The 16,511-nt window shown below is 31.9% G+C and overlaps 1 protein-coding gene across 2 annotated transcripts; it reads left to right on the top strand.

Moving 5' to 3' along the window:
• Positions 1 to 337: 337 nt before the first annotated feature.
• Positions 338 to 14,830, top strand: LOC111507574 (apoptosis-inducing factor 3). 2 transcript variants are annotated; one of them, XM_023162910.2, is made up of 7 exons: positions 338 to 511; positions 1,520 to 1,795; positions 3,905 to 4,155; positions 6,622 to 6,887; positions 8,033 to 8,310; positions 10,426 to 10,750; positions 10,881 to 14,830. In XM_023162910.2, exons 1-7 carry the CDS (start codon positions 472 to 474, stop codon positions 11,098 to 11,100), a joined length of 1,656 nt encoding a protein of 551 aa, XP_023018678.2. In that variant the 5' UTR covers positions 338 to 471; the 3' UTR covers positions 11,101 to 14,830. The 2 variants fall into 2 exon arrangements, with proteins under 2 accessions (XP_023018678.2, XP_023018677.2); XM_023162909.2 differs by lacking the exon at positions 338 to 511 and adding an exon at positions 844 to 1,188.
• Positions 14,831 to 16,511: the final 1,681 nt, after the last annotated feature.

The raw sequence follows: 16,511 nt of genomic DNA, 5'->3' as shown, positions 1-16,511 counted from the left end.
ACATCATAAAAGAAATTTCGCCAACTCATTAAATGGACATACCAATTTTCACATTATAAAACAAATATAACAGAGGCGAGCATTCAATTCTATTTAGTCATTTAGTTAAATTTTCAGAATTCTTATATCTATTAATTTCATGAAAAAGGATTGACCGTTGGTGTAAGACACCAAGGATATACTCAGATCTAGGTACATATTTCTTCATGATTTTTATCTCCTTGATCAAGTAATTTTGATATTTAGAAAATTAGATGCTCATATCAGTGAAAAGTGATCAATCATGCTCCGAAATTTTTTATCTGAAATACATCGTTTATCACAGTAATTCACATCAGATATTATATAACTTCAAATTAGGAAGTCTTACATTGCTAGACATATTGAAAAATTTATAGACTCGCATTCAAAATTTCTTTGCGTTCTATAAAAATAAAATATCTGCAAGTGGCCAAAAATTTTATTGTTGAAATGGGTTGTGGAACTTCAAAAGTAGCTGAAGATAATACAGGTAAATAGCCTTTTTTTCATTAAAAACGTGGAAAGTTGGTAAAATGGAGGTCTGTAAACAATCGTAATGATATTCCAGTTCTAACCATTTACCTCATGCTTTATCATTACGTAGTTCTAAATATTTGCTAGATCCGAAATTTCAAGTTTTTGAAGAAAGAAGACGCAACATCTGTACTTTCAGCAGTACTTATCAGATACTTTCATTTCATTCAAGAAATTTTTCACTTTTCCCTATATTATTTTTCACATTCTGGTTACTTAAAATAATTTGGTAACAGTGGCAACTGTGTAAATGAGCACGTGGAACGTTTCAACTACTGTTTACAATTTTTGAAATAACTCGAAAAAAACTTCTAGGAATCAAGTAGATGGAATTAAGCAATTCAGTAACAAAACAGTTCTAAGAAATGATTTTAGTTTTGACATCCATACCACGAAAGTAAAATGTGACGCGTTTATTACCTATCTATCACAGCATTTCAGATAAAATACTGGTTATGATTGGGAAATCCCTTAGGCAAGGTTTTACATCATTAGAAAGTCTCAAAAAATCAGTCACGCGCCTCAAACATTTCTCGCAACTCTTGGAACCCCAAAAAAAAACAATAAGTGGTCAAATTCCTAATGGTAAAATGGGCTGTAGCACATCCAGAGTAGTTGAAATTTCCGGTGCTTGTGAGTAGGTCTTTTGGCAACCTGTAGCCTGTAGGTCATTTACGAACTACATAACCTTGAATTTCGCAAATAATTTTGGTCGATTAAATTGTGTAAAACTTGTTTTACAGTGAATATTTCGATTATATTTGTTTATTTAAAATAGTATCAGTGGGAACAAACAAGTCCTAATGTAGAAATTGTGTTATTTTTTTCAAAATGACAGAGGTCATCTTCAAATGGTATTGATTACATCTAAAATATATTTCGAATGTTTCATTCGATATGTATACTATAATACCCTCGCTCAACATTTTGATAAAAGCGTTAACCACAAATCCTCATTTCACAGCAGGGAAAGTGTCTTCAGTTGAACCTTCTGACGAATTCGTAGAAGGTGATGTTTGCCAAGTAGACGATATTGGTGAAAATGAACTGAAGACCTTTGATTTAGACGAGGGAAAGGTCCTTTTGGTGAAACAGAATGGAATAATCAATGCCCTGGGCACTAAATGTCCCCATTACGGGGCCCCACTGGTTAGCAGTGCCTTGGGAGATGGCAGGTTGAGGTGTCAATGGCATGGAGCTTGTTTCAATTTAGCCACAGGGGACATAGAAGATTATCCTGGTGAGTTACTTTTTTTTTAAGTTTTAACCAGAAGCATAGGTTGTAAAAATTTGACTCCAAGATATGTCATCAACTCTTTTAATAATAATAAGTTTATTAATAGCCAATCTGAAGTTAGATACAAGGTTTTTATTTGGGAGTCTGAAAATTATGGAAATTGTTTCGTTCGTAGAAACATAGTACGTTTGTAGAAACTCGACGGAAATACTTTCTATTTGGAAAAATTTCAAAATTCAAAAACTGACAAACCAAAAAAAATCAATAACTACAACCATCCTGTTGAAGTGAAAGACAAACTGATGTTTGAATTGAAACACCAATAAATTCAATATAAGATCATAAAAATTTCCATAAATATAATATTGATACATAGGTTGTTATAAAATTTATGACGTTATTGAGGAAAGAGAGCAATAATTTTGGATTTGCTTTGTTTTATCTATATTGGTCCTTAAGGTTACAAAAGTGTTTTATTAATTAATTGATGGTTCAATTTTCTCACTTTATTTGATCTTATCATATTTTTTCTCGGCTCCAAGACTATAATCAATTGAAATATGGTTTATTGTGAATTCCTTATAGATCCACAAGCACAGTCGATTCTGAAAATGCCAAAATATACAAAATGTTCCATTTGAAATAAGTGATTTATGCGTAAATTCTCATCGTGTTGAAGGAACGATGTCTGTAAAACATCCCCCAATATTGTTACAAATTGTGGAAGTTTTATCTTTTTTATCGACCCTCATAAGGATTTTCACCGTCCACAATCTAAAGAAAGTAAAAATTATAATGGAGAACTTTATACAGGTGTAGAAAAGGAAAATTTTTAAATTCACTCTGATAATGTAAATTCAAAGTATTTTTCATAAAGAAAAATGTTCTGTATATTTGTAACTCTCGTTTTAATTAATTTTGCCCAATGTATGTAATAATGTATCTTGCAGTTTTTTCTTCGGTTTGTTTTGGTTTTGAAACTTTGTCAACGGCTGTCGAAAGCATTACAATTTTGAATTTTTTGCAGGTTGTGGAGAGGAAAAATCCCCAAAAAGATCGACTCTCTGGTTGGTTTCACTTTTTCAGTGACATTCATATGCCATATTTTAATTTTTTTTTTAATTAAAACTGGATTTTATCGGTAAATCTTGAAGAAAAATATTTTCAAAACAAATGGAGATATCAAAAAAATGATGGCGAGAAAAGTTGTTGAAAATTCAACATAGTATACAAAGAAAGTTTAAATCTACAGGGTATTCCATTTGAAAATACAAAGCTTATTTCAAAAACGAGACAACTGAAGACACTCTATTCCTCAAAACTGCATAGACTCATAACTCATAGACTGCATTCAATAATAGCCATTGTCAAATTTTTAGATTGATATGTCATTTCTCTCTCCGTCTAATGGTCTAATGGACTTTATATTACTACAGCTGAATATAAAATGGCATGATAAATTGAGAAAATGAGGAAAAACAAGTCTTATCAAAAGTCAGTTTTCCCTTGTTCCATTTTCCATAATGTTTGATAGTGGTCAGTTCCAGATACTGCAACTTTCTATCATAAAAAGAAATGAGTATAATCAACACATCGATCACATACACAGGACACACTGATTAAAAAACCAATGTTAGCTGATGAGAAAACCTAAGAATGATCATTTTAAGAATCAACAAATTGAAAAAATGAATAGCATATCCCTTCTCATATTAGCAGAGAGACTGATTATTGAAATATGACTGGGTTTTTTCAAAGATGAGCCATCTGGGATAAATGACTAGATTCGGGTGATTTGTAAATTTTGTTTGTTTGCATTTCTGTATTTTTTATGCTCTAACAATCTAGTTTCAAGATTGCATCTTGTTTGGCCAACATCATACTTGGGTATTTTTTGTATTTTATTTTGAAAAATACATTTGATATCAACAGGCATATTGTCTTCCTTGTTAATGAAATATATTTGATTTGGTAACCATGCCAAAAAAATGAATTTATAGGTAATATTTTGAATATATAGTGTTATTTCCTTGAAAAAGTACATGTTGTTCTCTAGCAAATGTCTTGTCGGTAATTCGACTGATATTCATTCTAAACATGGTGCATTTTCAGCTGTCGATGCTCTACCATGCTACAAAGTCACCATCCACGACAACAAAGTGAGAGTTCGCGCAAAGAGATCCGAATTAGAAAGTAACAAACGCACCCCGTCTATGGTCAAAGGAGACCCGAAGAATGAAAAGCACTTTGTAGTGATAGGAGGCGGACCTGCAGGGGCAATTTGCGTAGAAACTCTCCGACAGGAGGGTTACAAGGGAAGATTGACAATGGTTTGTAGGGAGCCCTATTTACCATATGACAGGGTGAGTAAGTTCCAGAACACTTGTGTAAAAATGAATATACAAGAAAAGAGTTGAGAATAACAAATTTTTTTTTTTTTCGTTCAAAGTGAGGTTATTATCATCCAACAACTCTTGTACATACGTAGTATTTTCAGAAGAATTATATGTGATATTTTGTTTGTTGTTTCTATTTATAAGCAGTGATGTATCATCTGCAAACATTACATAATTTTTCTTTGAATATTGTTAACGTAGATTATGTAAAAGAGTAATTTTTTGTGTGGTACCCTTCAACTATTTCACTATGGAAAGCGCAATATCTCTATAACTGAAATTGCCAATTATAGATTCTGCAGTTTTAGAAACTACACAAAATTTACTCCTCCCATGGAACACGACTCATTCTAGTAACCGAACAATGTGTTTCGAAATATGTTGATAGTTTTTGTAATTACCGTGTTTCGAATATATCCTCTAATTTTTGAGTTGTTTCAGATGGAATTTTCCTTACGATTTGTATTCGAAAGAAACTCAAGTGCATGATCTGCACATCTTTGTTAAGAGTTCCCACTGATCTAATTAATTATTTTCATTTGGAAGTATCTCAAAGAAGAAGAAATCCAAAAGAGTTTTCCTGTTTTATTGATACTTTATTTGAATGACATAAATTTCATTAGTGACTGCTGTATGTAAAATTAATTTCACTCTTGAAAACGTGGCAAAGTTTTTGAACATAAACAAAGTCATACTGAATACCATCCAAACGAAAGCCATGATATTGACAACTCAATATAATATAATAATATAACTCAATATAAAGCCAAAAACTTTCTTTCCAAAAATTAATCACTCCTAAAAATATAACCCCTTCAATTCAAATAAGATTTCTCTTGGCTGGGATTAAATCAAATAGGTGAATGTATGTCATTACGATGTCATCGATGACATAAGCAGATCAAGCTTATTCCGTGACATTAAAAATCATAAATCATGAAAGAATTGTGTGTATTTTCTATAATGTTATCCAATTTGGTACTGAAGAGCCTTGTGGCAAGTGTCTTAAGGCGAAACATTCATGTATAGCAGTGAGGATGACAGTGTTCCATGTAAGTGCAATTTGTTACCATTCATTTAAAGTAGAACTCATGTGAATGATATCTGATTTTATTCCACAACGAATGTTTGAAATACAAACTGAGTAGAGAAAAGTATCTTCTGTATAATTCAGTGTTCATATAGAAGTATTTGTTTCGAAATAATTTTTTTCTTTCGTGTAATTCAATGTTTATATGAAAGTAGCTGTTTCAGGAGGACTTTCTTTCAGTTTGTGTCTGAAAGTTACTTCTTTGCATGATCTACACATCCATGTATAGAGTTACTTATTTTCAAATTGATTACTTCCTTCCTTTCTTTGGAAGATTCCTTCATCTTTTTTTGTATCAAGATGGAGTAGTAGAAAGCCAAAAACTTTCTTTCCAAAAATTAATCACTCCTAAAAATATAACCCCTTCAATTCAATATAAATATAACTTAATTGATATCCACTACATTAATATTGAAATCTAAGGCGAAACTATTGAAATTGTGGAAGAATTCAAATACCCTGGCTTCATCGTTGATAAAACTTTGAACTTGAAAAAATACTTCCAGTATATGTGTAATAAAATTTCTATAAAACGTTTTTTTTTTTACTAGAATTAGTAGACAACTAACATTCTAATCTAATTTGACTGTTTATAAAACAATAATTCTACCACACTTTGATTACTGTGCTACTCTGATATCATTATCAGAAGGTAATTCTATCTCTACTCTACAAAAGTTACAAAACAGAGGAATGCACTTGTTATTAAAATGCTATAAGTATACTCTTATAGTATCAATGATTAATATTCTTAATTGAATGACAATAACAAGCTTCCTAATGAAATTAAACAAAGTAACACCCTCCAACTATTCAAACGCTTCTTATCTTAATATCTACGAGAACATTATTATTCCAACTGAGTTCTTCATCGTTCTTCTCTCTTTTATTCTCTTCATCGTTTACTACTGCTACGTTTTTACACACTATATTCTACTATTTAGGTCATATATATTTTAGTTTATTTTGTTCAATAACTGATATAATTGTTTAATCTTTATGTATATTAGGACATCTATTTCTAATAAATCCATCTATCTAAAAAATATTCCCTTTTCTATTTGATGGTGTATGTAGTATCTGCAGAGTTTAACGAGAAAAATCTCAATATTTCATTCATCAAATCCAGATGACCAGGCGTTTTTTTATTTTGACCATAAATGTTTGTATAAATCATCTTGATTATAAGGTTACTGTGTACATTTACTTTGTTTGAGAGTTGCAATATAACATGCCATGCTGATCTAGTGGGGTTATCTGAGTAGGTGATTTTACCTTGAATGTACTTTTTTTGGTGTGTAATGTTACTTCCAAATGTTCATGTTTTTATTTTATGTTTTTAGGTCAAAGTAAGTAAAACAATGGACTTTGAAATTGAAAAAGCTCAGTTCAGGGATAGCAAGTTCTACAAGCAGTATGACATAGACGTACTGAAAGGAGTTGAAGCCACTGCCGTGAATACCTCACTGAAGACCGTTTCATTGAGCAACAATTCACAACTTAGTTACGACAAGTTGTTTATAGGCACTGGCTGTAAGCCTAGAAAAACTGACATTCCTGGGGCTGATCTGAGAAATGTGGTCGTTTTGCGAGATTATGAGCATTCGAAGTAAGTAAAACATTAATTCCAAGGCATTCTGATGAATGTTAGAGGTTCAAACTTCCACCATTTGAAAAAAGTGTATTGAAATCGAATATACTAGGTCTGGTAGGTCCGAAACGTTCGGATGACTTAGTTGAAATGTAAAAATATTAAAACAAAGTGTTGGGAGCTGAAATGATAGTATACACATATACAATGTAAAACAAAAGATGTTATTAACAAAAAGTAATTTTTTTATGTTGTTGGGGTATTTAACTTCTCACCGTGTGAAAAATAAACAAAGGTGAATCAATAGGCAATCTGCTAAAGTTTAATAAAGGGCAAACTGAAAAGTTTACATTGAAAAGTGACTGTGTAATACGCAAACCACTTAAGAGTGCATTTCTCTATCTCTGTTTAAAAAAAATCTCTTGGATGTATATCCTTCAACAATTTGAAAAATAAACAAAGTAAAATCAAGATACACTGCCACTAAATTGTTTCCTAACTCTCTGTACACAGCTGTAATTTTATATCAATTAGTATTACTTTGTAGCATAACACAAGTGTTAAGTCACTTAGATGCTATTTTATACATAATCTTTACTTTATGTACTGCAATTACTGTCTTTATATATGTCTCTTCGTTAGTGTGATTGAGAAAATGGTGGTTGTGGTTTGGTACTGCTGGGATGTTGATTGAAGTCTATTTCTGACATTCTTGAGTACTGCATACCATTTTTTCTGTTGACCTGTACCCCTTTTCCTTTCCTGTCGAAATTGTTGGGATACTTCAGATTTAGATCTACTTGTATAAGTATTACGCCTTTACCTCAACCACCATTCCTTCTATCAGCCTCATCAGTCGTTGCTGAGTCTTTCAAGATATCACTTTCGACCTCACAGTCAATGCACATACCACTGATGATGTCTACCGCAGTAGCGGACGAAACGTTTGGTACTTCAGGTACAATTCGACCTCAGACTACTAATCCCAAAAGAAACCATTCAGTAAGCTAGTGAAATAACCTTTAAAAAATATATATGAGCTAGGTCAGAGATATAGAAATAGTAATAAACTAGGAATTTGTTATATTAGAGCATTGGTAGCAGTAACGCCAAAAAGTTTGGTTGAATGTTCATCCAATATAGCTAATGAACCCTTATTTCAGGTATACAATATCCCAACTGGGGGAAGACAAGGAAATAGTAGTCCTAGGCAGTAGTTTCATAGCGCTAGAGGCCGCCAATTATTGTCAAAACAAAGTTAAAAAAGTCACGGTGGTATTGAGAAAGAACCTACCGTTTCAGCCCCTGTTAGGACCAGAAGTCGGAGCTGCCTTTATGGATCTCTTCGAGAAAAAGGGTGTTCATTTCATTAGGGAGAGCGGAATCGTCAGGGTCATAGAGGATGGTGGAGGAAATGTTACAGCAGTCGAACTGAAAGACGGTAAGATTAATTTAGAAGAAATTTATAATTTCATAAAGAAAATCCTTTGAATAGAAGCAGTCTCATAAACAAATCATTACTGCCAAATAAAAAGTATCCCTAATAAACGAATAACCTGAAATAGTGGTTGACTGATCAGCAGAACTGAAAGATGTTATGATTTATTTAGAAGAAATGTATAATTTTATAAAGGAAATTCTTCAAATTGAAGCAGTCTTATGAAGAAATCATTACTGCCAAATAAAAAGTATCCCTAATAAATGAATTACCTGAAATAGTGGTTGATTGATCTGCAGAACTGAAAGATGGTAACATTTATTTAGAAGAAATGTATAATTTTATAAAGGAAACTCTTCAAAATTGAAAGAGGTCTCATAAACAAATCATTACTGCCAAATAAAAAGTATCCCTGAAAGACGAATTACCTGAAATAAAGGTTGATTGATCTGCAGAACCGAAAGAGGGTGAGATTTATTTACAAGGAAATGTATAATTTTATAAAGGAAACTTTTCAAAATTGAAGCAGTCTCATAAAAAAATCATTAATGCCAAATCAAAAGAATCCCTAATAAACGAATTACCTGAAATAGTGGTTGATTGATCTGCAGAACTGAAATATGGTATGAATCATTTAGAAGAAAGAAAATTCTTTAAATTGAAGCAGTCTCATATAAACAAATCATTACTTCCAAATAAAAAGTATCCCTAATAAACGAATAACCTAAAATAATGGTTGATTGATCTGCATAACTGAAAGACGGTAAGATTAATTTAGAAGAAATATATAATTTTATAAAGAAAATTCTTCAAATTGAAGCAATCTCATATAAACAAATCATAACTGCCAAATAAAAAGTATCCCTAATAGACGAATTATCTGAAATAGTGGTTGATTGATCTGCAGAAGTAAAAGAGGGTGGGATTTATTTAGAAGAAATGTATAATTTTCTAAAGGAAATTCTTCAAATTGAAGCAGTCTCATAAACAAATCATTACTGCCAAATAAAAAGTATCCCTAATAAACGAATTACCTGAAATAGTGGGTGATTTATCTACTGAACAGGGAGATATATTTAGAAGGAAGTGTATAATTCTACAAGAAAAACCCTTCAAATTGAAGAAGTTTCATAAACAAATCATTATTGCCACAAGTAAAAATTATCCTTAATTAATCAATTACCTGAAATAGTGGTGTATTTATCAATTAGAATATATGAAAAATTTAATAAGAACAGAAATTGAATCAAATTAAATATTTTTGGTTTCAATAGTTACCAGAGAAGGGAAATATCATGCAATAATAGTTTTCTTGTTTTATACAAGTTTATTGTATGTTCCCTGTAATTTACCTTATTTATATACTATATAATGTTATTTTCAAGTTTTTTAATTGGATTCAGTAATATTACTCTTTGGCACTCCCCATACTGATAAGGGGAGTGCCAAAGAAAGTGCTCATACTGATATTAGATATTAAATTTTTGAATAAACTGATGAAAAACAGTATTGTAATGTTACAAAATTTCCCATTGCGGGAGCTTTTTCTTCTTATTGTTTCGATATGTGTGTATATGATGATTTTTTTCCGAAATGAGACCAATATATCTCATAATAGGAGAGTTCCTTTTGGATCAATTGATATATACCTTTTTGAAATGAACATGTACATATGATATAATATTTTATTTTTTGTATTCTATTTCCATTGCTAATTGAAGTGGTATCATAGATAAATAGATAAACAGATGGGTAGCTAGATACATTGATATATAAATAGAATATAAAGAGTGCAGTAATAGAGTAAAACATAAGGAATGATGTGAGGTATGCAAAAAAAAGATTAATGAAATCAAAAAGAGGCCAAACAATAGTATATATAGGTTTGCGAAACAGAAAAAGACATACAGAAACATGGAAAGAAACAGGAACAAAAAGTTATACAAACAGTAAGATACAAATATTCATACAAAGTTATTGGAAAATGAAATACAGAAATACAATAAACGTCTCAAAAGTGGATGATAGAAATGGTGAGAAAGGGAGGATTGAAGACAGATTCTAATGGTTGTACCAGAGCTAGACGTCGAGTTGTATGAGCTTACTTTCTCTGTTTAGGTTCCACCCTGAAAGCGGACCTCGTAATAATGGGAGTAGGAAGCACATACTACACGGACTTCCTGAAAAACTCCGGGATCGAGATGCAACCAGACGGTTCCATAGAAACCAACAATTATCTCCAGACTAATGTTCCAGACGTATTTGTAGGCGGAGACATAGCTTACGCTCCTGTATGGTCTCACGGAGGTAAAAAATCAGCTATTGGGCACTACCCTCTGGCACACTATCATGGAAAGATTGCGGCTTTGAACATGGTGGGGAAGACGACGGAGTTGAGGTCGGTTCCTTACTTTTGGACAATGCTTTATGGCAAAGGTGTTAGGTGAGTAGTTATCGTCCAGTAATAATAATAAAGATACTTGAAATTTCCTAGCGACTTGCAAGGATTTGTAATTGAAATTGTAGTCTGAATATGTGAATTCATTATATTATAGTAAACGTTTCTATTCCAGATACGCTGGTCACGGCGATTACGACGACATAATTTACCACGGCGAAGTTTCCGAATTGAAGTTTGTAGCTTTCTATTTGAAGAACGACGAAGTCATAGCTGTTAGCTCTTGCGCTATGGATCCAGTCGTATCTCAGTTCGCGGAGCTTCTGGCACAGGGCAAAAAACTCTTTAGGAAGGATCTTGAACATGACAAACTCGCTTGGACCAAGAAAAATTAAGGGCACGTTGAATGGTGTACAGGGTATTTCCCCTAAAAATTCCTCAGGAGATATCTCCAGACCTAGAGAATATATTCCGGTTTAACAAGAATGATGATTTCAATGATTTCAACTTGATATAAGAGTCGAAGCAAATTTTTTCAATGGCAACAACTTTTGAATGAGGTGGAGCAAAAGTAATTTTTTTGTGGAGGAAATCAGTTTTTTTTATGAACTTTTTTCGGGTCTTTTCACCTTCCACTAACTGGAAGTATGAAAATGGTAACGGAGAACTCTACAGTGTGTCAATTTTAAAACTTACAATGGGCTATAATATCTCACTAACGAAAGCTGATATCGAAAAATGCTTGGAACCGTTTCTAGGATAGTGAGGGGGAACTAAAGTGACATGAAAGAGAACTCACCCCCATCAACCCCCTAGGCCCCACCCACCAAAACACAAAAAGTTTGAATTGCAAACCCCTACTTGTGATACAACATTGAAAATACTATAAAAATGCTATCCAATGGTAATAATAATAATAGTTTATTGAAATAGGAAACCTAATTTACATACAAAAATTATATGTAGAAATATTAAGAAAAAAATTTACATTGACTTTTTGACAAGACCAGTATTAAAAAATATAAATAAAAATAAGTATACAGGTAGTTACATATAAATTTATCTAAAGACAAAACAATATAAAATCGGTATCAAATTCAGTTCACAATTTGTAATAATAATAATAACAGTTTATTGAAAATAGGAAAACATAATTTACATACAAAAATACATGTAGTAATATTTAAAAAAATTATTATTAACTTTCTGACAAGACCAATATTAAAAAATACAAATAAAAATAAGTATACAGGTAGTTACTTATAAATTTATCTAAAGACAAAACAATATAAAATATAAAAAAGGTATCAAATTCATTTAACAATTTGTATGAATCTGATAAGATAATATCTATCTCTCACGGAGAGCCATTGAAGCTGATCCAGCATTAATAATATTTGTATTTGTATAACGGTTGCATTTTAATATTATACGCATACCTCTATTCTGCAGTTTCTGTAAAGCTGATATTGTATTTTGATCTAATGAATAGAGCAAACTTGCACAATAATCAAAGTGTGGCTTTATGATTGTATTATACACAGTAATGTTGGAGAAAGCTGAGAGACTAGCTGATATACGACTGAAAAAATATAATTTTTTACAAATCTTTTTATAAGTATATAAAAAATGTTTATTGAAAGTGAGATTGTTATCAAGCATAAAACCAAGATATTTGAATTCAGTAACGATTTCAATTTCTGTGTTCTCAATATTAATGTGGTATTCAGATATGTCAAGGTTAGCATACTTGAAGGGAGTAGTTAGAATCATATCCTTAAATTTAGCAATGATGATTTACAATGATGTATTTATTTTACAAATTGCTTCATTTAGATTATTATTGGTAACGCAAAGTAGTGTATCACCAGCAAATAAATTTATGAAATCACAGTTATGAGCAAAGCTTATATCATTAATATATATCAGAAACAAGAGAGGTCCTAAGACACTTCCTTGTGGCACACCAAATTCATTTAATATAGGAGCCGATAAATAGTTGTCAATCTTTGTGATCTGGCTTCTGTTTGACAAATAATCAATAAACCAGTCAAGTACATTACCATCAATGCCAATGCTTTTTAGCTTCATTATAAGAATTCTTCTATCAATTGTTTCGAATGCACGTTTGAAGTACAAAAATACAGCCACTATATATTGCCCTTGGTCTATTGATTGTTTCCATTTAGTTATTGTTAACTGAAGCGCAGATTCACATGAATGATGTTGCCTAAAGCCAGACTGATTTAACATTAGTATATTATTGACATTCAAATATCTCGGTAATTGTTTATATACGACAGATTCTAGTAGTTTCTCACTTCCCGGTAATGTATTAATTGGTCGAAATTCACATGATTTTATTTTGTATTGGTACAACTTTACTAGTTTTCAAGTCATTTGGAAACTTTCCATACAATAAAGAACTGTTAATAAAGTGAAGTAACACATGCTCAATGACTCCAAAAGTAGATTTAATGAACCTCATATCTATTATTTCACTGCCTTGTTTGTTGTCCAGACAATCCAATTAATTTAAATTCAGAGAAGGTACATACAAAATGGTACGGACTACTCCATTCTGGTCCAGTATCAATAGTATTTAAAATATTTTCAATGTAATAAATATTGAAATTCTGCGCAATATCATTTTTATCATTAACTTTTGTTATGGCCCCATTGTATTCAAATTCAATACCTCTACTGAAGCAGTTAACATTTCTCCTTGAGTTGACAAGGCTTTTTAAAGTTTTCTACATCTTATTTGGATCTTTCTTATTTAATAATAATTTACAGGGTGAAGCAATAATTGTGAAACTTTGGCTTGAATGAAATATTTAATGAGGTTTTTGTTGAACTGCAAATTTATTAAAAATGTCAATTACGTAAATGTTCAAAGTGGGTTCCGTTGGTTTGTAAACAATAATACAGCCTATTTTCAAATTCTGCACGAACTTTGGCAAATGTTGTTCTAGTAATGGCGCCACATGCTTTCGTAATTCTTTCTTGCAATTCCACAAGTGACGCAGGTTGAGTTTTATAAACAACTGACTTGAGATTACCCCACAGAAAAAAGTCAGGTGGCGCCAAGTCTGGTGACCTCGGTGGCCACTCAATGGGAGCTCTTCTTCCAATCCATTTGTTCGGATAATTAGTATCCAACCAGTGCCTAACTGGAGCTGCATAGTGGGGAGGTGCTCCATCTTGTTGGAAGTGCAGCAAATCTTCTACAACTAGGTTGCCTTGGTCGTCCCTTTGGTTCTCTAATTCATGCACTTAAATTAAAGGTTCGATGGTGTTTTCCAGCATATCAAGATGAATGTCGCCGCTTAAATTGCCTGTTATGAGCAAGGTACCAATTATAGCAACGCCTAATATTCCTGCCCAATCATTCAGTTTTTCATGATATTGAGTGTGACCTTCTCAGAATAGATGCGGGTTCGCATCACTCCAATACCGACAGTTTTGTTTATTTACATTACCATTCAGCATGGAAGTACATTCATCACTGAAACAAATATTTTTTCAACATTCTCGGTTCAACGCGAATTATTCCAGTCATGAGTTCACAAAACTCAATTCGTCGGTCAGAATAATCATCGCCTAGTTCTTGAAGAATTTGTGTTTTGTACGGGTGAAACTTATGTAATTTCAACACCTTTCTAACCGACTCATGTGAAAGTCCTGTCACTGCAGATACTTGACGTGTTGATGCAGTAGGCTCCATTGCAAAATTTCCAAGGACCTCAATTTGGGTTGCTTCATTCAGTAATCTTGGGGCATTCCTTTTTTTATTTTGCACTGATCCCGTTTCTCTAAACTTTTCAACTAAGTCGCGGACGTACACGTGACTTACATTTTTGTCGGGATGCCTTTCATGAAATATTTGAGCTGTTTTTAAATAACACTGGTTCTGGGAGGCAAATATGAAAATTATCTCCACGCGCTCAGGTATACTGTAAACCATCGTGACAACTACAGCTGAATGACAGTACAGATCGTACAAATGATGAAAACTAATGACATTTAAAAGTCTCAAACAAACCAAAAATTATTGACTCTGACAGAACCCAAAAAACAGATCTTTGAATAGCATTTTTTATAGTCTTTTCAATGATGTATCACGAGTAGGGGTTTGCAATTTAAACTTTTTGAGTTTTGGTGGGTGGGGCCTAGGAGGTTGATGGGCGTGAGTTCTCTTTTATGTCACTTTAGTTCCCCCTTACTATCCTAGAAACGGTTTCAAGCATTTTTCGATATCACCTTTCGTTCGTGAGATATATATAGCCCATTGTAAGTATTAAAATTGACATAATGTATACAGGTGTGGAAAAGGACAACTTTTTAGTTCACCTCGTAAATTCAAAGTATTTTTCATGAATAAAAATGTTCCATTTATCAGTAACTTGTTGTATTCAACATTTTTGTCTATCATAAAAATAGCTGAGAAAATCTAACAGATAAGTACTTATCTTAACATTTTGGAGGCTAAAATCTCCATTTAGCGCCAGAATTGGAAAAAAACTAGTGAATGTTGTACTTTTTTTTGAGATAATAATCAGTATGCGATGGAATTTGTGATATTTGATAAAAGTTCCTAATGTATTCAAAAACACTTTATTGCTAGATTTTTACTGAAAAGTTTACAAAACAGTGTTTACATGTGTTTCACTATAGAATAGCTTCCTCTGCCATGTTTGTACCCACTAAATTCTACATAATTAGTGCTTTATATAATTCAACAATTTGAATTATAACCTTCTACTTTTTAATGACTAATAATTGAAAATTCAAACAACAGAAAAAAACGTATTTAAATGAAAATGTAATAAATGAAAATATCTCAAATTCCCACGTATCAATTAATTACCAATTCCAACATTAGAGAAAAAATTGAATGAAAAGGGGAATATTCAATTCTATTTGGCCATTCAGTAAATTTTCATAATTCTTGAATCTACTGATTTCTAAGCATTCCAAAAGATTGATTTTCAAACCCATCTTCTTCAAATGAAGCACACTATAGTCTTTAATTTTTTGGGAAAACGTTCTCCCTGTTTGGCCAATATAAAGTTTTGGGCAAAAACCACAAATCAACAAACGAGCAAAATTATTGGGGAATTCACTAAGTTATTTTATATACTAGTACTATGTTGCTGTATCGCTGCTGTTCTGATGTTTTGACAGAATCAACGAACTTAGGCGTGGGCAGCGTTGTAGAACAGTGCTTTAAAAAAATTGTTCTACAGCGCCATCCAGTGGCGAGTTACAGAAAAATTGATAGCCTAAAAACCTTCTCTATGAAAAATTACTTATACATGTCAAGTTTCATCACGATCGGTTGAGCGATGTAGAAGTTTATCACTTACCAACCAACCAACAAACATCCATTTTGATACATATGATGAACTCAAGTAAAATTATTAGTCATTAAAAAGTTGAAAAGGTATCAGGTTATAAAATTAAAATTGTTAAATCATATAAAACATCGATCAGGAAGAATTTGGTTACTATGAACACGCCTGAAGAAGCAACTGGTTAGTGAAACACATAAAATAATCAATATTTTAGAAGTTCTGGAGGAAAACAATTTTGAATTTCAACACCCTCATTTTTAAAACAGGCATATTTTGAAATTTCACTAAGAATATATCAATGAATTCATAGAGGAATATTTTTTATCAATTTAATTCAAATTTTATGAAAAATATTTTTCGTAATCCTAAATATCTCTAAAACGGCTCGCTTTATAAAAAAAGCTCAGTTTTTCAAAAATATTACAAATAACCCATATTTAAAAGCTGTA

This window comes from Leptinotarsa decemlineata, unplaced genomic scaffold (assembly GCF_025532065.1).
Source record: "Leptinotarsa decemlineata unplaced genomic scaffold, Ldec_3_MD MMD2_tig00000251_RagTag_RagTag, whole genome shotgun sequence".
Classification (NCBI taxonomy): domain Eukaryota; kingdom Metazoa; phylum Arthropoda; class Insecta; order Coleoptera; family Chrysomelidae; genus Leptinotarsa; species Leptinotarsa decemlineata.
Note: the sequence above shows the minus strand (reverse complement) of the source record. Positions and strands in the feature narration are given on the sequence as shown.

Excerpts from the sequence above, each read along its gene's own strand:
- LOC111507574 (XM_023162909.2), top strand. The coding sequence starts at position 1,011 with ATGATTGGGAAATCCCTTAGGCAAGGTTTTACATCATTAGAAAGTCTC. Across the intron at positions 4,156-6,621 it reads CCTATTTACCATATGACAGG|GTCAAAGTAAGTAAAACAAT; the intron begins GTGAGTAAGTTC and ends TTATGTTTTTAG. Across the intron at positions 8,311-10,425 it reads AGCAGTCGAACTGAAAGACG|GTTCCACCCTGAAAGCGGAC; the intron begins GTAAGATTAATT and ends TTCTCTGTTTAG.